The sequence below is a fragment of the Vulpes vulpes genome, chromosome 3 (assembly GCF_048418805.1).
Source record: "Vulpes vulpes isolate BD-2025 chromosome 3, VulVul3, whole genome shotgun sequence".
In the NCBI taxonomy this organism is placed as follows: domain Eukaryota; kingdom Metazoa; phylum Chordata; class Mammalia; order Carnivora; family Canidae; genus Vulpes; species Vulpes vulpes.
This window is the reverse complement of record NC_132782.1, coordinates 133,494,976-133,516,355: the sequence shown is the minus strand read 5'-3', so window position 1 is coordinate 133,516,355 and position 21,380 is coordinate 133,494,976. Positions and strand designations below refer to the sequence as shown.

The window sequence follows — 21,380 nt, the reverse complement described above, 5'->3', positions numbered from 1 at the left end:
CAACCAGCCATTCACACAAATCGTGCTACCATGTGGTGTTTTTTTTGAGGCAGAAACCTCACTTCTGAGAAAGTAAAGGGGTAAGCTTAGGTCTTTGATTTGTAGGAAAGACATTAAAAAAAAAAAAACAACTTTGTTTCCCTTGAAATAAGGATTAGGAAGATTTCAGTTGCAAAGGGGAATTGGCTGGAGGATGCATCAACTGTGTCTGGTTGAAAAGTATGGGCAGTCGGTGGAAATCCTCGTGTTTCCTGTGTTTAGCGTTTATACAACATGTTTCAGTTGAAAAGCCCTTCACTGTCATTAGTTAATTACCTCCCAAGGGCTGCAGGGTAGTTACAGGGAATAATGGATCCACGCCAGCTTTCCGAGCTGTGAGACGTACAAGTGTGTGTACCAGCCCCAACTCAGGGTGTAGTTGTTACACCATTTCCCACACATGGATCGATCGCTTAATGTGTGGTTATTCAATCTCTGAAGTTCTTTTTCTAGACTTGACATCTGCTCAATAAACACAAGTTACTGAAACAGTAGACAATGTATTCTAATAGCACCTCTTGTAAGTGTCTGGAAAATCAAAAGTGGTAACTGTCTTAGGTTTATCATTCAATAAGAATCTCCAAAGTGAAGCCTAAATACTGGCACTTATTAAAAGTGCCCTGGATGATTCTAGAGTAGAGCCAGGCTTGAGAACCACCGACTTAAACGGCCAATAGAAGCTCCTTCCCTATCCCCAACAATAATTATATCTATAAAGAAAATGAAAAACAACACTTGGCTAAGGAGAAGTAATTGTTGATACGTGTTACATCTTGTGTTGTATCAAATACATATTTTACGTTATAAAAGTGCAAAAAGGGGTGCCCAGGTGGCTCGGTTGGTAAGTATCCGACTCTTGGTTTTGGCTCAGGTCGTGATCTCAGGGTTGTGAGATCAAGCTCCGCATTGGGCTCTGTGCTCAGTGCAGATTCTGCTTAGGATTCTCTCTTTCTTCCTCTCCCTCTGACCCCCCCCCCAAATAAATAAATGTCTTTTAAAAAGTACTAAAGAAATTTGGAGAATATAGAAGAGTAAGTATGCATGCCTGTGAGTATGTAAAAAGTCACCACAAAAAGAATCACTGTTCATGTTTTACGATTTTTCTTTCCATTTTATCTTTATAGTTTGTCTTAAAAAATTATTGGCATTGCTGTTACCAGATTCTGTATACAGTTTTGTATTTTGTTCTTCAAATTTACCATTATAATAAGCATTTTCCACTGTTTTGTGCTTTAAAAGATCATCTCTAGAAACAAAATCTACTGAAATGAGGCAAACAGGGAAATTTATATCCACAATTGACCCCAAATAGTAATTCGGGTGCTTTTAGAGAAGAGGCCCGAAGGAATATTCTCTACTCCATTTCCCTTTAGAACACTTCAAACCAGCTGGAACTAGAAAGACACGTGCCCCCTTTCTGGAGTCAAACCTTGACTATATTTGGTGTGTGGTGCCCTCTACTGGGTCTCCTAGGACTGTGCCCTTTTACTGTTTGTAAACTATACGTGTTGGCTGAGAACTCCAAAGAAGAGGATTAGCTGGTATGTATACATGTTTTAATTTTGTTTGCATTTTTATTGACATCTGTTTCCCTAACGTAGAAGTGAAGCTTTTTAAATACAGGAGCTGACTGTGGGTCTGTTTCCTTCTTATTCATTCAATAAACATTTTAGAGTCTACCGTGTGCCAGGTATGCTGCTAGCAGGCTGGAGACACAAAGATGAGAGCTTCACCTTCAAGTGGCCCCTTATCTAGTGGAAGTGTCACAGCCAGTGGGATAACCTGCTTACTGAGTTCGGGATAGTCCAACAAGAGAACTTGACTCCATGTAGATCCTTGTCCTCCTTTCTCTGGGAAAATCATCCTCTTCAATGAAGCATGCAGCTTTGGGAGAGACACATGTAGCAGAGCCAGGAAGAAAGGGGACACCTTCCCAACAGGGCAGATCTATCACATCAATTCTGGCAATCAGTGGGGTTGACAGATGTCACAGACAGCTTGCTCTCAATTTACTCAGAAAATTAAAATTTATGATGGACTGAGCACATTAAGATAAAATGAGTAGCAATAATTCACAGGTTTAGTTGAGCCCCTAGAAGGGAATAAACCTCATTTTCTAGAATTGTATACCTTATGTAATACATACCTGAGGAAGGAAGGGTAACTATTACATTTTGCAGGCCTTTTTTTCAGTAGAGGGAGGGAAAGAGAGACAGGTAGGGGGAGGTAAGGGGAGGGCCAGAGAGAGGGGGAGAGAGAGAATCTGAAGCAGGCTCCACGCCCAGGGCAGAACCCAAAGTGGGGCCTCCTCTCACAACCTGAGGTCATGACCTGAGCCGAAACCAAGAGTCGGACGCTTAATCAACTGAGCCACCCAGGTGCCCCATACTATTACATCTTGAAAGCACTTTTGGAATCTTACTTTGCTTTTTCGGGAAGGAAATGCATATGAAACTGAGTTTTTCGAGTCTGAGAAAGACCTAAAGTACAAGACAAAGTGGGGAAACTCTAAAGCATTCATGATCACTTCCTTGCTACATTGACTCTTTGACTGCATTGTGTACAATTTTGCAAGATGATCTATGGATTGACAAAAATCTTTTTTTAACCTGAGGACCTTGATGACGATATTGGACCTACAAGTTTGGCTCCATACAGCAATAGACCGATGCACGACTGTATAATATTTGTCGTGAATATGGAACCAGTAATTGTTCATTGTGCACTCTTGGACAAGTAACCTAATTTTCTCTCTAATTTTCCTCATTTGGAAAGAATATAACCTATCTTACTGTAAAGATTAGAAATAAGACATGTAAAGTGTTCATCGAAAAGCTTGGCCCACAATAGCTGTTCAGCAGAGCAGAGTAGGCACTTCAGAAAAATAGAGATGCACATGGGGGCTCTGGAGCCAGGCTGCTTGGGTCTGAATCTTGGCTCTACTTCTTTTTCAGTGGTGTGACCTTGGGCAAGGAACTTTACCTTTCTGGGTCTCAGTTTCCTTATCGGTAAAGTAGGGGTGATAGTACTACCTACATCATAGGCCTCTTAGGCAGATAAAATGAGTCAACACATATAAAGTGCTTTGGAACATTTATTAATATATAGTTCTTAATAAAAGTTAATTATTATTTTAATGCCTATGCCTTTTAGCTTGTAGAAACACCTGCATCATTTTGAAGTTGTATATTAAAATCAAGACAGACATCTTCTCATATGTATAAAACACATCCATTTGGAGCTGTCAACACCAGCTGTTTTCAGCAGATTTCAATTGCTTTGGTTCTGCAACCAGCTCCCCTTTGATAAGTGCTCAGAGCCCTCAGTAGGAATTATGCTGTTTATGTTAAGTTTGGCTGCTTTGCTTTTAAGATAGTCATTTTTAGTTCTTGACCTCCCTAAGAATTTATGAATCCTCTAAAGAACATGAGGAGGAAGAATTATTTGGAGCCAATGAGGAAAGCATTGTGAAGTTAGGACTCTCCTCCTTTTTTTTTTTTTTCTTTTTTTTTAGATTTTATTTATTTATTCATTCCTGAGAGACACACACAGAGAGAGGCAGAGACACAGGCAGAGGAAGAAGCAGGCTCCATGCCGGGAGCCCAACATGCGACTCGACCCCGGGACCCCAGGATCACGCCCTGAGCCAAAGGCAGGCACTAAACCGCTGAGCCACTCGGGGATCCCTGGACTCCCCCTTTGTAACCTTACTGTCACTTACTCTCCAAAATAATCACGGGATGCTGTGGTTTTGTGCAGATGAAGGTCTGGGCGTTCAATTTCGGTTGATTGGGTCTTTTCTTCGGTGGCAATTTTGCTCCTCCTCCTCAATACCCAGTGCCAATGTGCTACCTACAGGCCATCTAAGAAGGGTACAAAGAAGGGTCTTCACACTCAATGAGTGTAAACGAAGAGCTAGACAAGGATATAACTAACTCACTACAACAAGAATCTAACTGTGCTAACCAGTATTTAAGGTGACATAGAAGGAAGAGGCTTTTTTTTTTTAGTACAATTAAGCATAATGCTTTTATTTGTCTCAATCTCTTACCGATTTTTTAAATTTCTTACCAATTTTTAAAAAAATATTTTATTTAAGTTCAATTTGCCAACATATAGTATAATATCCAGTGCTTATCCCACCAAGTGCCCTTCTTAGTGCCCGTCACCCACTTACCCCATCCCCCCACGCACCTCCCCTTCTGCAGCCCTTTGTTTCCCAGAGTTAGGAGTCTCTTGTGGTTTGTCTTCCTCTCTAATTTTTCCTCACTCAGTGAGGGAAGAGGATTCTAACTACGAGTTTAGGGAGAGGTTTAAAAAGAGGCAATATGAATATTGAACCTTGAAGAATGGCAGAGGAGGAGAGGGAACACAATAGAAGCAGAAAGAACGAGGTGAACAGGGACTTCTGAAAAATGCGTGGCTGGTCTGGGGAACAGCACTTGGTCCCGTGTTGTTGAAGCAGAACAATGTGTGTGGGAGGATTAGGAGATGAGGAACAGAGGCCCCTGGGTCATCAAGGGTCCTCTCATCCAGCTCTTATCAGGTTCTCGGGAAGGAGATGGTGGGGCTTCTTGGACATCCCTCAGGATGAGCTCTTAGGTGTAACACCCCCACCTCGTTTCCTCCTTCTTCTTGTAGGCTTCTCTTGGCCTCAGCCGATCTAACCTTTTAACCTCTGCACTTAAAAAAAAAAAAATTCTCTTTTATTTTCCAATAGGCTTTGCTGGTCTGGCATTGAATAACGTGCTGCCTATTGTGAAACAAATGAGGATGGAATGGCCTAAGACTTTGTACAAAACACTGGCCCCTCAGGGTAGAAATCTAAGCCTAAGCAAGTGGGAACAGGCCCAGGAGTCTGATTAGTTTCTGGGGAATAGGCAAGAGATAATAACAGTGAAGGAAGAAAATGATGTTTGGCACAAAGAGTATTTGTTCGATACAGGAATTAAGGAATGATTTGACAGACTGTCAGGTATTGCAAGGTGTCTCAGGTCTTCTGGGCTTACTCAGTTATTGCCATCTCTGTACGAAACATCTAATTGGGAAAGAGGAAGGAAGGGGAGAAGGTATCTGTGTCTCCTGGCTCTCCATGAGTTTGTGCTGAGGCCAGATTTCTTCTGGAGTTAGAAGTTCTATGACTGGTAGTCTCTCTCAGGAGAGAAAGGAGAGAGAGTGAGTGTGTATGGTTGTGTGTGTGTATGGTTGTGTGTATGCATGTGCATGCACACACATGCACATAACACAAAAATACAAATAGTGACCTAATTATTTATTTCCTTATACTCACAACAAGCCCTAAATACCACAGGTTACAAACCATTCCTTTGCCATGATACCAAGAAAAAAAAGTAGTTAAAAACATCAAGAGAGCTCAGTTAGACTTGATAAACATATGGGCTCAGCGCTTAGGATGTACTAAGATGGCTTGGTCCTAATATCACAGGGCTTTTAATGTGGATAGACATAAAGCCAGAGTATTCATGCAAGGGAGATGGTGCGATAACAGAGGTTAGCTCAGGGCCTTGCTACTCCAAGTATGGTTTGACCACCAGCAGCAGCAGCTCCTGGAAACGTGTGAGAAATGCAGACTCTCTGGCTCCAGTCCAGACTGACTGAATGTGAATCTGAGTTTTAATGAGATTGCTGGGTGAATCATACACACATTAATATTTGAGAAATACTGGCTTAGGGTGCAGGGATGGGATGTGGGAACATTTCTTATAGGAAGAACTACGTTTTGAGAATGAGTAGGGTTAACTGGGTGGTATAATAAGCAGAGAGAAAAGTGTAAGTAAAAGTTTAGTGGCATGAAAAAGCCTAGGGATGTTTTGCGAAGTGACTTAAAATTGCTCCCCAGAAGGAATAGAGTATGAGAGAGGAGGAGGGAGAAATGTAGGAAGATGGCTGGTCAGGCAGTGGCCAGATCCTGCTGCAGGTGCTCTAGGTTGTAGAGCTTGGCCTTGACCTAATCCATAATAGAGATGTTGGAGGACATGTGCAGATTGGTGTTCAGAGCACTGCAGCCCTGAGAACCCTGAGAAGGTCAAGGCCAGAGGGCAGGGAAATTATTTAGGAAGCTACGGCAATGGTTTGGGAGAAAGAGAATGAGAGTAGTACTGGTACTGCAGGTGGTGCAGTAGGAATGGAGAGAAGGGAACAAGCTGAATAAATTTTAAGAGGTAATAAGCAGATGAAGCACTTCATCTGGACTGGGGAGGGAGGGCGAGGGAGGCCTGTGTCTCAACTAGATGAATTGTGCAGGCTTCCGGCTAGGATTAGTGGGTGGTTGCTTATGACACCACTAACAGAGATGAAAGAATAAAGGAGGATAAGCAGGTTTGAGGAGGGGAATTATGAGTTCGGTTTTCAACATGTTCAGCTCAGGTGAACAGAGAACATGTATAGGAGGAAAAAAGAAAGAAGAAAACAAGGGCGGAGAACTGGGTGAATCAAGCAGGGTGGAGGAGGAGGAGGAGGAAGAAACAATGCCCTGTCGAGATTTGGGGCTCCAGTAATACACATAGTGTATCCCGGGATTTTTCCTCCAGTCCTATTTCCAACAGGCTGCCTTCTTGGAACCTGGTTCCAGCAGCTGATCGGACCCCAAAGAAGAGAAGAGGGTTTGGATTCATGGTTTCCCATCCTGTGATCAACTCATTGTTGACATTATTTGCTCTAATAAAAAAAAAAAAAAATTAACCTAGAGTTAAGCTGCTCCAGGGTCACAATGAACAAACAGTTGTCTTTTTCCATGTTGCCCCGAGGGTGAATGATTCTGCCCACTTCCCCACCACTATTTCCAAAGTGACAACAGCGCAAAGCCGGTTGGCGCTGGTGTCTGCGCATGGTCGTTCTCCAAGTTCTGGATGACTTCTGCCCCGAATCTTCCCAGTCTTTGAACTCTTACCACGGTTTTACTTGGCGCCCTAAAATCCAGAAATTGCTAATAGCTTGTCTTGGATCGCTCCCATGATTATTTCCCATTCGGCAATCTGTTCTCCTGGGCTCACGCAGTTGCGAAGAGCGTCCGGGACTCCCGCGTCTCCGCGGCCGAAAGTCCGTAGCTACTCGACCCCCTTCGGTACAGTCATCACCAGCCAATAAAGAGCGAAAGGTCGGCACGTGGTTTAGTAGTTCGGGCAGGCGGAAGGTGCTCCGACCCGGTCCTGTCGCTCTTGCCAGGATCAAACATGGCGGGCCGCGGCCAGCATTTCCGCAACAGCCAGGTCGCGGTCCCCGTGACCCCGGCCGCTCCTCGGCGCTCCTGTCCCCACCTCCCTCCCTCCTCCTCGGCGGCTCCGGGAGGGTCCGCACCCGCGAGCGCCTCAGCGGAGCCGCTGCCCGCCCCCCGACGGCCCGCCCCCCCGCCCGCGCCAGCCAATCGCGGGCCGCGCTGCGGCGGCTGGCAGCGCCGGCCGGCCCCGCCCCCCAGCCTCTCTGTGGCCTGCGGCTGCCGGGCCGGTAGCGCCGCTCTCGGTCGCGCGGACTGGTGGTGTGGAGCCGCGGGTCGCGGGTGCTCGCCGCCGGCCACAGCTCAGCCCAGCGCCGCCGAGCCCGTGAGCCCCGAGCCTCCGCCATGGACTTCGAGGACGGTAAGCAGAGCCTGTGGCTGGTCGCCGCGGCGGGCGGGCGGGCGGGCGGGCGGGAGGCGGGGTGGCCGCCCCGGGGGTCTGTTTACGGTCTCAAGATGGCCGTGTGGGCTTTGTTCTGCGGGCCCGGAGGCCGCCCGCCCGCCCGGCCGCCCGCCGCGGGCCCAGGCCCGGAATCGGCCTGTGCGGGGACCCGCGGGCCCTGTCGCGCCTGCCCGGCGCCCGCGGCCGCCGAGGACCCGGGAGCTCCGGGCCGGCCTCGCCGCGGGGAAGGGCGCACCCGGGGCGCCACGGCCTCGGGCCCCGGGCCCCGGGCCCCGGACTCGCGCTCCGGACCCGCCCCGGCCGCGGCGCCTGCAGCTCGCCGGGGTCGCGCCGAGGGCCGAGCGAGGCCTCCGCCGCCCGGCCTCCCGCGGTCTCGCCCCCGCAGGGCGGCGACCCGGCCCGTCCGTTTCCGTAAACCCTCGCCCGGGGTGGAATTGGCCGAGGCTCGGTCCCAGCCCTGTCCGCTCGTCTCCGCTTCCGGCGAGTTTAAAGGGCGTCGGTGGAGAGCGGAGACGCGGGGTCGCCGGCCCACCCGGTGGTCGGCCCCGCGCGGGCGCCGTCCTGGGAGCCGCGGCGGCTTCCCTCGGGACTGTGCGTGGGCCGGGCCCCAGGCAGCCGGGGTCGCGGCCGCGGCCCGCGCCGCGTGCCCTTCAGGCTCCGTGGCGGCGTGGGACCAGCCGTTTAAACCCGCTGGTTTTCTCAGCGGTTCCTTTCAGCGTGTCTCTCACGCCAGTTCTTGAAACCATGTTCTCGGGCTCACAACGGAGAGTGGATTTTGGGCCTCCCCTTTGCCTTCCTACCTCGCCCAACTTTTATGGGAATTGGCGTCAAGATAAAATATGCGCGTCCACAAGGACAGGATCAGGGAGAGGGCACGGGAGGGTTTGCACCGTGAAGCCCGGCCTCACCCTGAGCAACCAGCCGTTTCTGATGCAACAGATTGACGGGCTGGTTGTGAGTCCCAAAGCCGACCCGAACCGTGTTTTACTTAACCCTCGTTACCTAGTGTGATCTCAGCCCGAGAGTCTGGCCACATGATCTTTGCATCTGTGATTGGGTTTCATGCCACAAAGAGTTAAAGCTATACCAGCCCTAGGCGTAGGAAGGGGTACTGGGATGATAGCCCTTCTGTGGACCCTTGAAAATCATTTCGGAATGGGAAGGTCAGCGCCGAGGAGGAGCACCCTCTGGTATTTTTTGTTTGTTTTGGTTGAACTTTGACTCCTTTTGCTATAAATACCTTTAAACCATGAATTCGAAGTGCCCAAGCGGGGAATGAAACTTTAAGAATGTATGAACTGTGTTTTCGTGCTAAAGTCTGTTGACAGCACCAACCCCCAAGGCACCGGACGAGCTCCCGAGGTGGGGGGAGGGAACAATGGGAGTGGCCCCCCCTCCCCCACCCCTCCCCAGGGAATCCATTTTCTGTAGAGAATTGAAAAACAAAAATGAAACTTGGTTTGTTTGCTTTCTATTGTCCCCATGAGCCTAAAATTCCAGACAATGTCAGTAATAAAAATTATAAACAGTGTCTGTGAGAGAATACTCCCCCTCTCTCTTGCTTCCTCTTCATCTTTACTGCTATATTTGGGAGTGGAATTTGACTAAAAATATATCTGAGTCTGATCCTGCGTAGTGTACCTGGATTCTCTGAGCACTGTACTCACTTCCTGCCCTTTATTAATTTATTAGTAACATTAATTAAGGGATTTAACAATTGCCAAGTCAGTTTTGACGGAAATTGCCAATACGGATTTTGGTGATGGCACATCCTGGGTAGATACAGCCCAGGCACACATATACGCATGTGCATATGCAGTCTCAAATAAGATCTTGAAAACTTTAGAGAGCAAATAGGCACAAGAACTGTATTAACTCTGAAAAAATTATGTGCTTCATAGAGTCAGTTCTCAGCCCGTTTTGCAATTTTTGGTACATAATCTATCGACTTTCTCTTTGTTACCGTGAATAAATCAATATTGGATTCCTCTTGGTAGTTATTATATATCAGGTGTTATAAGCTAATTTTTACATTATCATAATTTGGATAATAAACCTGCGTCTTGGGGAGATAATGAAGAGAAAGAGATCTATGTTTTCCCATGTGAAATATTTGTAATTATTTATATCCCATTTTTGCAGATAACTGAGTTAATAGCATTTTAAAAATTGTGTTTGATTTGAATAGATGAGTATGTAATTTCAGGCTTTTGCTAATAATGTACTAATTTCTTTCTGTTAAATGTGTCTTCATAGATTACACACACTCTGCTTGCAGAAATACTTATCAGGGCTTTAATGGTGAGTATCCTCTTTCGTTTGCTCTTAAGTATATTAAGGGAATGCATTTCAGTTCTTCTCTACATGCCCATAATGTAAAAAGCCAGTTCTCCCTTGTTTCAATCATTGTGTTGCATCTTGATGTATTACCACTCAGTGTTCACATTGTCATATTATGTATTTGAACCAGGCATCTGGAATCAGAAAAAGTTAGGGCTATTCAGATTAGTTTGACTCTTTGTTTTATTTGAATTATGATTCATTTAATTTATTCTAGGGCTTGACTACCTTCTGAGTGATGAGTTACAGGAAACTAGCTGAGTTATTTTTGCTGAATGAGAGGCTTTGAATAATGTAGATTAAGTGGATTATTGGCTTGGTTTTATGTTCCGTCTAATGTAATGCATTTTGACCTTGTTTTTGAGGTCATTTGCTTTAATGTGTTGAAATGTGTTAGTATATAAAGAGCTGTCTAGAGGAACACATAAAGAAGCTTGAATATTTATTGATTTACGCGTGACTTTAGAGTTGTGACTACCGAGGTAGATAAAATCGTAAGAGGCATGCAGAATACAATTGGCTGTTATTTTGACAGTTTTTGAAGTTAAGGCTCTGCCAGACAGGATGATAACATAAAAAAATATGTGGAACAATTCAGTGAGGTTAAAAAAAGACCCCAGAGTGGAAGTACATATCCTAATTGCCAGGGAAGTGGAAAATTCAACTGTCGTACGGAATATATTTTCAAAATAAAACTGAAGCAAATATACTACTAAATAAAGCTAGCTGTGCTTTCATTATAAAAATGATTACAGTCCAGTTAATTTCTTTGTATCATCTCTAAGAATTTAGAGAAACTTGGTACTTGATATGAGCTAAAAAGGCTCAACATATAGGAAGCAGTCAGTATATATTGAGTGCTGAAGAATAGTTTTTTTTTTTTTTTAAGCTTTTATTTTTAAGTAATCTCTACACCTAACCTGGGGCTGGAACCTACAACCCCAAGATCAAGAGTTGCATGCTCTGCTGGCTGAGCCAGCCAGGTTCCCTGAACCATTTTCTTGTTTGTTTGTTTTTTTTTTAAATTGTATTTATTCATTTGAGAGATAGCACAAGTTTTGGGGGAGAGGCAAAGGGAGAGGGAGAAGCAGACTCCCCACTTAATCCAAGAGCCGGATGCGGGGCTTCATCTCATGACCCAGAGATCACACCACCAGCTGAAGGCAGACACTTAACCACCTGAGCCACTCAGGTGCCAAGGATACAGTTTTGAACAGGAGAGTGACAAAATAAAATTATCAGAGGAAGCTTGATTTGTATCCACACTTAGGTAGATTAAAAACTGGAAAGTTAGGAGTGCCTGGCTGGCTCAGTTGATAGAGCATGTGACTCTCGCTTCTTAGGGTTGTAAATTCAAGCCCCACATTTGGTATAGAGATTATTTAAAAATAAAATTAAAAAACAACACAAAACTGGAAAATTAGCTAAAAAAGCCACTTCAGAAATTTAGGTATTAGGATTTTAAAGACCCTAAACTTGGGAAATGAAAACAGTAATTTTTTTTTTTTTTTAAAGATTTTGTCTATTAACTTGAGAGACAGAGAAAGAGTGATAGAGAAAGCACAAGTAGGGGAGAGCAGAAGGAGAGGGAAGAAGCAGGCTCTCCACAGAGCAGGGAGCCTGATACAGGGCTTGATCCCAGGACCCTGGAATCATGACTTGAGCCAAAGGCAGACACTTAACCAACTGAGTCACCCAGGTGCCCCATAAGATTTACTTTTAGCAGTTTCAAATATACAGTATGGTATTACCATCAGTAGTCATCATGGTATACATTATATCCCCATGACTTACTTTTTTATGACTGGATGTTTGTATCTCTTGATTCCCTTTGCCCGCTTCTATCCTCCACTCTAGTAACTACCAATCTGTTCTCTGTATCAATGAGCTTGGTTTTCTTTTGTTTAGATTGCACATGAAATCATACAGTATTTGTCTTTCTTTGTAATCTGCTTTACTTAGCATGATGCCCTCAAATGTTGTTGCAAATGGCAGGATTCCATTTGTTTTTATGGCTGAGTCCTATTCCATTGTATATGTATACCCCATCTTCTTTATCCATTCATCCTTCACTGGGCACTTAGGTTGTTTCCATATCTTAGGTATTGTGAATAAAACTGTAGTGAACATGGGGCACATACACCTTTTGGGATTAATGTTTTACTAATGTTACCACTTTCATTTTTTCCTCTTAATTTAAATTCCAACACTGAGATTGTTAGATTCCCCTAGAGAGCTTTTTCAGAATGTTTCTCATACTCTGGTCCTCTTGAATCTTAATTTTTAGACAAGTGGTCTTTGGTTGTTCATGTTATGAAAAAGTACTCTGAATGATTTTGGAATGCACTGTTGGTTAAAGAGCATTATTGACAATACTTTGAGGTCTAGGTTATCTACATTTTATAAATGAGGATTTTAATTTCAGAGATCTAATTTCACTTCATTTAACAAATATTTCTTGAGTGAACACTATATATCAGATACTATTCTAGGAGCTGGCAATATAGCAATGAATAAATATTCTTGCCTCTGTGGAGAGTGTTCAGTCTAGTGGGATGAAATATAAGGTAAACAAAATAAAGTAACATATCGTGTGTTAGATGGTAATAATTGCTTAGGGGAAAAATGGAGGAGAGGGGTGGTGGTGGTAGGTGTGTATTGGGGAAAGACTTATTAAGAAGATGTAGAAAGTAAAAGATTTGTAGTTACCAAATGAAGCCACACTATAATTCATTGTTAGCATTGTATTTTCCCGTGACTAAGATGAAATAAAAGGTACTGGAAAGCATATCAAGTTCCAGATTTCCTCCACACCATTTCTCGGAAGAAAGTTGTGTTTCTGGCGTTTCCATGTTTCCTTCCTGCTTCATAGTAACTCTTTTTATATAAATAGCAGACAAAAAAGGGAGAGTATTCCAGATAGAGGGAAAGCAGAAATAAAGGTAGGGCTGAGTACATTGTGCCTCAGAGAGACTTAAGAATGTTTTGTTTTGGGCAGCCTGGGTGGCTCAGTGGTTTAGCACCGCCTTCAGCCCAGGTCGTGATCCTGGAGACCAGGGATCAAGTCCCACATCGGGCTCCCTGCATGGAGCCTGCTTCTCCCTCTGCCTGTGTCTCTGCCTCTCTCTCTGTGTGTCTCTCATGAATAAATAAATCTTTAAAAAAAAAAAAAAAAAGAATGTTTTGTTTTGTTTTAAGTAGGCTCCATGCCCAGCGTGGAGCCCAATATGGGGCTTGAACTCATGATCCTGAGATCAAGACCTGGATACTTAACAAATTGAGCCACCCAGGAGCCCCTAGACTTAAGAAGAATGTTTTGACCAGAGCAGGTGATTTTTGCTGAATAGTCTTAAGACTAGGTTAGAGTGGTGAGTTGTAGCCTGAGGCATTGAAAATTAAAGGTAATTTGTTTATATCTGAGAGATGATAGAAAATAAAGACCTGAAAGAGTGGAGGGATTGAGAAGTGCAGATACAGAGGAAGAGCATTCCGGGCAGATGGAGCAGCAGGTGCCAAAATGGCTGCATACTTACTGTATTCTAGGAACAGCAAGGGGCCTGGTATACCTGGAGTGGAGTGATAAGGGGGGGAATAGTGGATGGTGAAGATAAGAAGTATATAGGGCAGGATTTCTCAACCTCAGCAGTATTGACATTTTGGACTAGATAATTCTCTGTTGTGGGGAATGTCTTATTGTAGACTGTTTAGCTGGATCCTTGGCCTTTGCACTTGATGTAAGCAGCACTTGCCCTTTGGTTGTGACAACCAGAAGTGCTTTCAGATGTGGTCAGATGTCCCCAATAGAGCAAAATTTTCCTTGTTCACTACAATGCTTTGGCTTTTACTTTGAATAAGATGGGAGCAAGTGAGAAGTTACTGAGTGTTGAACATGATTTAAACTTTAACAGAATTATTCTGGCTGTTTTCTTAGAATAAACAGGGGGTTAAAGTGGAAGCAGGAAAGCCAGTTAGGAGGCTATTGCTGTAATGTAGGTGAGAGATGCTGGTGGCATGTAGCAGGATGCTGGTAGCGTGGAAATGGTGAAAAGTGGTCCCATTCAAGACCTAGTGTCACATAACTCGTTAATTATTTTGATCCTGAGTCAGTTGTTTTTCTTATTATAGTCCTCACCTCCTTCCTTAAGATTTAGTTGTAACTGAGTTTTAACATTTGTTGAGCTTATTTGTATGATTAGAGTGATTAAAACATAGAATAGATTTGTCTTAAAATATTAGGTCAGTTTTATTTTTGAGTGAATTACTTTCACTTAATAGTAAAGATGCAATGTTCTTACAGTTTTATTTTTATTTTTAAAGATTTTATTTAATTATTAGAGAGAGAGAGAGAGAGGCAGAGATTCAGGCAGAGGGAGAAGCAGGCTCCGTGCAGGGAGCCTGACTTGGGACTTGATCCCAGGTTTCCAGGACCACGCCCTGGGCTGAAGGCGGTGCCAAACTACTGAGCACCCCGGTTGCCCTACAGTTTTATTTTTAAAGTGATTTTTAAGTTCTTTTGGTGACCTGGAAGAATATTGTTTATATATAAGCGGTCATCTTACAGAATCTATATTCCTCTAATCACACTTTATAAAGTATAAAGACTTTCCCTTTTTTTCTTTTTAGTTAACTGAATAGTAACAGTACTGTGAACAATAAGCCAAAGTCATTGCTAGGTAAAGGCGGTTCTCCTAATTTTTGTGTACTCCACAGTGTTCAATAAATATTAGTAATTTATGACTCCATAGTGAAATAAAAATAAACTGACTAAAAAACAAAAGGATTTAGTATCCAAAGGCAACCTCTGCAAGCTCAAAGTTGAAACTAGCAGAAATAACAAAATACAAGACTTTTTGCTTTGTGTACCTAACTGAACCTAAATCTTAAGATTATTATTATTTTTTATTTTTAAAAAAGATTCTATTTATTTATTGAGAGAGAGAGCACACATGAAGGAAGGGGAGAGGCAGAGGGAGAGGAAAACTAAATCCCAGGCAGACTCTGTGCTGAGTGCAGAGCCCAAGGTGAGGTTCAGTATCGTGAACCCAAGATCATGATTTGAGGTGAAAGCAATTTGGATGCTTAACTGACTGAGCCACCTGAGGCACTCCTTAAGATTATCTTAAGCTTAGAAGAAGGCTTTTTATTTTGAAAATTTTATTTCAATTTCAAAATTGCCCTCTATCTGAGATAACATAGGTTAGCAACTCTAAAGATAAATAATTGCCTGTTTTGTTAGTCTAGAACTGTGAACATGGTACACTAGCCACATGTGACTGTTGAGCACTCGCAGTGGGGATGATTAGAACTGAGATGTGCTGTAAAATGTAAATTATACACCCCATATGAAGTCTTAGTTTGAAAAATACAAGATAAAAGAGCTCGGTGATGCTTTTTGTATATTGATAATCTTTTTGTGCTCTCATGCATATTGGTACATACAAGCATTATAAAATTCTAAATTTTACTTGAAAGTTCAAATTTTATCATTGGCAGCAAAAGTACTGTTACTTTTGGCAGTGTATCATAAGCACTATATAAGAGCAACAGACGTGTAGATATTTAGAAGAAAGAGAAGATACTCAACTGAGACAGTATCATTGAAAGGGTTAGTATTTGAAATGGACTTTTAAAAGATGAGAATATTTCAGGGAGCAGATATTGGAAGTATTAGAGGAAAGTGTTTCCCATAGAAGCAACAGCGTTAAAGCTAGAGGGGTGGATATTTATTGATCTTCGGGAAAATCATTTCATCCCTTTGGATTTTAGCTCCTAATCTATAAAATAAGATTAAATTGAATTTTATCCTTTAGGTTGCGTCCAGCTTTGAAGTTGCAAGATTCTGAGTCATATTTTTGTGAAGTGGTTACTGTTGTCATTATTATTGTCATTGTTGTTAGGACCAAAAATATTTAAGTGATTGTAATTTAGTGTTTAAAAAATATAAAGGTATTTGCTCTCTATATACTATTGTATTTGTTAGTGCATAAAATTTGGGGAGGGTGGTAATGAAGGATTTTGAAGAGTTTTATAGGACACATTCTAAATGATTTAAAATTTTTTTCATTTTTATAATTGTAAATTCATTTTATTACTTCTTTTGTTGTATTTTTCATGTTAGAGGTTGGAATGTAGGTGGAATTGCAGTTTAATAAAATATACTCAGTACCCTTAATGTACTAGAATTTTTTGAGTATTTTGCATTAGAGTTCACATTCATTCCTTTTATTTTTAGTATTTGAGGATTTAAATGTTTGTTGAGTCATTATTACTTAAAGGCATAGTACTGTAGATTGGCCCCCTACTCCATGATTTTACTTTTTAAAAATGTCCGTTTCAGTTAATCTATGAACAAATTGAAATTAGGCTAGTTGAAAATGTGGCTGCCTCTGGGTTTTTGACATTTTGAGAGCAGTTAGATGCAAAAACTAAAAACAAAAACTGTTCTTTTTGACAATAGTCAATGCTGACTTTTCTTGAGAATTGGAATTATTTATTATTGATTACATACTATGTAATTCTAATATAGAAGCTTTAAGTAGTACTCTGTCAAATAAATATTGGTTAAATTGAAAATAATTCTGACATAGAACTTTTTTAAGTTGATAATGTTTTTTTGGGCAATTAAATTTTCTTAGCAAATCTATTTTTTTAGTAGATTATTCTCTGTGAATTTTTTTCCTTCCATGTCTAGTATGAGTTTTATCTTAAATGTTAATGATGAATTAGTATCTCAGACAATTGGTGTGAGTATCTTGTGTTTTATGAAAAATTCCCAAGGAGAATGGTATATCTTACTGACCTTTTGTTATTGACTCTGTTGTAGGAATGGATCGTGATTATGGCCCCGGATCATATGGAGGTCTGACATTCAAGGATATTTATCTAAAAATTCTTCTTTTTGGTGCCAGTAAAGGTGAGCAGCATTTAATTTTTTTCTTTTTAAACTCTTTATAGGGATGGACCGTGACTATGGCCATGGATCCTATGGGGGTCAAAGATCCATGGACTCCTACCTAAACCAGTCATATGGCATGGACAATCACAGTGGTGGTGGTGGGGGTAGCAGGTAAATTGCTTAATCACTTGGCCAAATAATTAGATAACTATAATATTCTGGATATTTTAATTTAAGTATTCCTTAGGCATGTTATGATACTTGAATTTCACTATTGGTATTGAATAATCACCTTAAATGTATAAAGGTGTTAATTAATGGTTATAAAAATTATCTCAGGGTCACTGGCAGACATTATTTTAGGAAAACTGCAAGTAGCTATTTTCATATTAATATAGAGTAAGATTTTCCGTCTTCAGTAGTGAACCTTTTATTTTACTTATTTTTAATTCCTTATCATTCAGAATGTTCTGAACAAATGATAAAAAATGTTACTGGAAATATTCTTTGTCAAGTTTTTTTCTTTATGAGCTTTAAAAGTATCTTTTTTAGTTGAGGGTGTTCTGTAAAGGCAGCAAAGCAGGTTTTGACTGGAATGGGTTTAAATGAACCAGTCTAGCAACATTCAGTTTCTGAGAAACATTTAAGATAGTTATTCTTTTAATTTCAGAGTAAGTTGTAGTAAGAGCTTATTGTAATTATAAAACATTCTTTAAATTCATGTCTAGGTTATTTATTGGCAGATACTCCTTATGCCAAAAACACTGTGCTCTAGCTAGGAGCTTTGTATCAAAGCTATGAATACTATACCTTCACTTATTTTAATGCACTAGAGTTTATATTGTTTTTATATTTTACTGTTGATACTGTGTAAAGCTCAACACTAGTTAAGTACAGACCTTAGGGTTAACTACATTTCAGGCAAAAGGGGTGTACCTTTTGAGGCACAGATATTTTTACTAAATATAACTAGTTAGGAAACACTTGAAACTAGCCTCCTTCTTCATAAGTTGAAGGAACCGGATTCCTTAAGGATGGACCAAAAGATGCTTTACATTCCTTCTTTCTGCTTCAAGTGTGCCATTATGGTTTATAGTAGAGGAAAATCAAGAAAATAAAAAGATACAACAATTTTGCTTATGTGATAGATGTTTTAAAAAAGAGTTGGGAGGAGAAATAATTTTTATATGGTTACCAGAATTCAGAAGTAAATAGTACATTCTATTTAGTGATTTGTAAATAATTGAAGTAATGTAACACATTTAAATGTTTAAATATATCCGTTATTGCCCTATTGCATTGTAAATGTGATGTGTATAAACTATGTAGATGTTATCATTTATCTCCTGTGTAATTGTGGGCCTTTATAAAACTATGTTGTAAGATATCAAGCAACTTTTGTAATCCATGCTTTGGATTTGTGAGAAGTAAGATGATTTGTGTCTTCTGTTGACTCTATTAAAACCTTGAGGAGACTGTGTGCTCCCCTTTTTTAGAGTAGTTTTATGTGATAATTTCCTGCCAGGAAATAATTTTTTAAATTATTGAAGACATAAAATGTATTCTTTCTCATCTGCCTTGAAAATTTATATGCAGAGGGTATATGTTGGTGGTCTTTTACTTTATGTTCTATTTTATGTGCTTATTCTTCTAGATTTGTTAGATTTGCTAGTCTACAAGTGGAAAGTAACTGAGGATTGATTATTGGCCTTACCAAAAGTTGGGCAGGATATAAAATTTTCTTAACCAGAGATAATTCTCCAAATTTTGACTGCTATAGACACAATGAAGCAGTTTTGTGATATAGATTATTAGGGGTGCAAAAGGATCTCTTCTGTGTCACAAATAGCTTATATTGGTGTAGTCTTCAATTTGTGTCCCTATTGAAAGCCAAAATATTGTAAATATTTAATATTTTCCATTACTAGGGATGGATTCGAAGAAAGTTTGAGTAGTTTGTGAACTTTAGTAAATGACTTTTTCCAAGACTAGGGCTGGGCTTAAATACTGACAGACAAATCTTAATAAAATAGAAAAGCTGCTATAAAGCAGATTTTTAAGCTAAGGTTTACTTACCTCAATTCATATCTAAAAACTGACTCAGATAGCTTTCTATCTGGTCTCATGTTGAACTGCCCAGCCCTAATCAGGTGTGAATAAAAGTAGAACTGTGCAAACCAGTATGGTATAAATGAATTTTAGTTGATAAATGTCATCTGATAATTTGTCTTTTGAATTGTCTAACATTAGTAAGCTTACTTTTGTTTTTTCCCTCACTGTGCAACTTTTCCAGGTTTGGACCTTATGAGTCTTACGACTCCAGGTCTTCTCTGGGTGGGCGAGATCTGTACAGATCTGGCTATGGTTTTAATGAACCCGAACAAAGCCGCTTCGGAGGTAGTTATGGTGGTCGATTTGAGAGCTCCTACCGGAATAGCCTTGACTCTTTCGGAGGTAGAAACCAGGGCGGGTCTAGCTGGGAAGCACCTTACTCCCGTTCAAAATTGAGGCCTGGGTTTATGGAGGACAGAGGAAGAGAGAATTACTCTTCCTACAGCAGTTTTTCTTCACCCCATATGAAGCCTGCACCTGTAGGCTCTCGGGGGAGAGGAACGCCTGCTTATCCTGAAAGTACGTTTGGAAGCAGAAACTATGATGCTTTTGGAGGACCATCAACAGGCAGAGGCCGAGGCCGAGGAGTAAGTACAACAGAATCTTTTCAGATTCTTTTCACTAGTCACTCTTTTAAACCCTTTCAAGACCATGGTTTTCATCTAGAATAAACACTGTTCATCCCAGTGTATTTTAAAGCAAAAGCTGAATCATAAGCATAATTCTTAGGTTGCCTGTAAAAGTTTTTCCAGCACTTCAGAAAATAAGTGGCAGTGTAAGATGATTGTAAGTTTTGCCAAATCTCCCTTTATTAAAAAGGTGAGGATATTAGGTTTTGGTCTAAAAGGGGTTAAAAGGAGTTGCATTTTTCCTTGTAAACACTAGCAGTTTTGCTGGTGGGACAGTTCTTGGATTATTGTAAAAGGTAACTGAACCCTTTGGAGTTTTTGAGTAGGTTAAAGGTGCAATGTATGAAAAAATGTTTATACTTTGCTGCTATAACTCTAGCACATAGAATTTCTTCAGAGCTCCATATTTCACATTAAACACAAAGGACTAAAAGCTGGATAGATGAGGGTAGCTTAGCCATGTTTACATGGTGAAGAAGTTGATATGTTTAATAGGTTGTAGAACGATTTGTGGTCAGTATAATTACTAACTCACTCTCTTAATATATGTCCTGTTGCTGGGTGTTCTGTTTTCCCTTGTGTCATAAGATTTTACTATTGAGAAGTAAGTTCCTACCTGTACAAACATGTCTCTGGTTCCTTCCTAGGAAGTAATATTTTATAAATTATTGCTTACATGAGTAAATATACTAGTCTTCAAGTGTTTTATTTCAGGACATAGTATAAAGATAATGACTTACGTTCTTACGTAACTTGGTGGACATGAAATTTTACCTAGTTAAGTGTATGTAGATTGTGGAGTTTTGTAGTTTGGTCTATGAAGGATATTGTATTCTTGCTTTAATGTAAGAAATGTTGTTTTTTGGGGGTTTTTTGTTTTTTTTTGTTTTTAAGTCAGTTACTCTTAATATTCTCTCTTTGCAGAGGAAAGAACTTCTGATAAAAAATACGTAGTAGGGCACACGTTTTTATTAGCCTTTGGTACATGAGTGTAGTTTGTTACTTTTGTGTAGAAATTTTGCACGTATAACAGTTACCCTTTACTTATGTAAAATGCATTGCACCTTTAATGGATAATTAATGAGGATATTTCTAATGTGATTCTATAAATTATCTGGTAACACTAATCTATTCAAGTCTCCTAGGTTAGATAGGGATTCCTAAGTATAATACACAAATGTAAGCAACTGATATGTTGCTATTCCACCATAATTAGTGACTGTAGGTTAATTGAAAATTGTTGGGGTAATAGGCTTTGGCTTTTGAAATTGAAAATCAATTCCAGTTTGAAAATTTTAAAAATGCATAACATTTTCCATGCTTTGTATTACTTTAGGCAAATGATTTTTTTCTTAATGAGACTTCAAACATTAATTTTGTTTTCACAATAGAAAAACAGGCATTCCTGTACTTTGTGTTCACCATTCAAGTGTGAATGGACTTTTCTTTCTTTCCTCCTGTTAATGAAGTAGATGAACCAACAGGACTTTTCTTTTTTAATCTTCACTTGTACAATTCCCACTGGATCCTTCTCTTCAGATTACTCCTCAATCTTTATCTTCTAAAAGTAAGATTAGCAGAATAAATTTCTATGGACATGTGGCCTCTTGGTGTAGTGGATTTTGTTAATGACAGGAGAAGAGGAAGGGACACAAGAGTCGTTTGGTTGCATGACTCTTCGTCTGTAAACTTTCACTTCTTGGGCTTCTGGGTCAGAATATGTTTCTC

The 21,380-nt window shown here is 40.8% G+C and overlaps 1 protein-coding gene across 3 annotated transcripts in view; it reads left to right on the top strand.

Moving 5' to 3' along the window:
- Nucleotides 1–7,417: 7,417 nt before the first annotated feature.
- The window catches only part of ZNF326 (zinc finger protein 326), a 36,937-nt gene continuing 22,974 nt past the window's right edge, over nt 7,418–21,380 (top strand). Inside the window, exons 1-5 of one of the 3 annotated variants that reach the window (XM_072754658.1) lie at nt 7,447–7,634; nt 9,933–9,977; nt 16,840–16,875; nt 16,971–17,082; nt 19,205–19,610. In XM_072754658.1, coding sequence (XP_072610759.1) covers nt 7,619–7,634; nt 9,933–9,977; nt 16,840–16,875; nt 16,971–17,082; nt 19,205–19,610 — 615 coding nt within the window. In that variant the 5' untranslated portion in view covers nt 7,447–7,618. Of the gene's footprint in view, nt 7,635–9,932; nt 9,978–16,839; nt 16,930–16,970; nt 17,083–19,204; nt 19,611–21,380 lie in introns of all 3 variants that reach the window. The other 2 variants (XM_072754659.1, XM_072754660.1) reach the window with 2 other exon arrangements.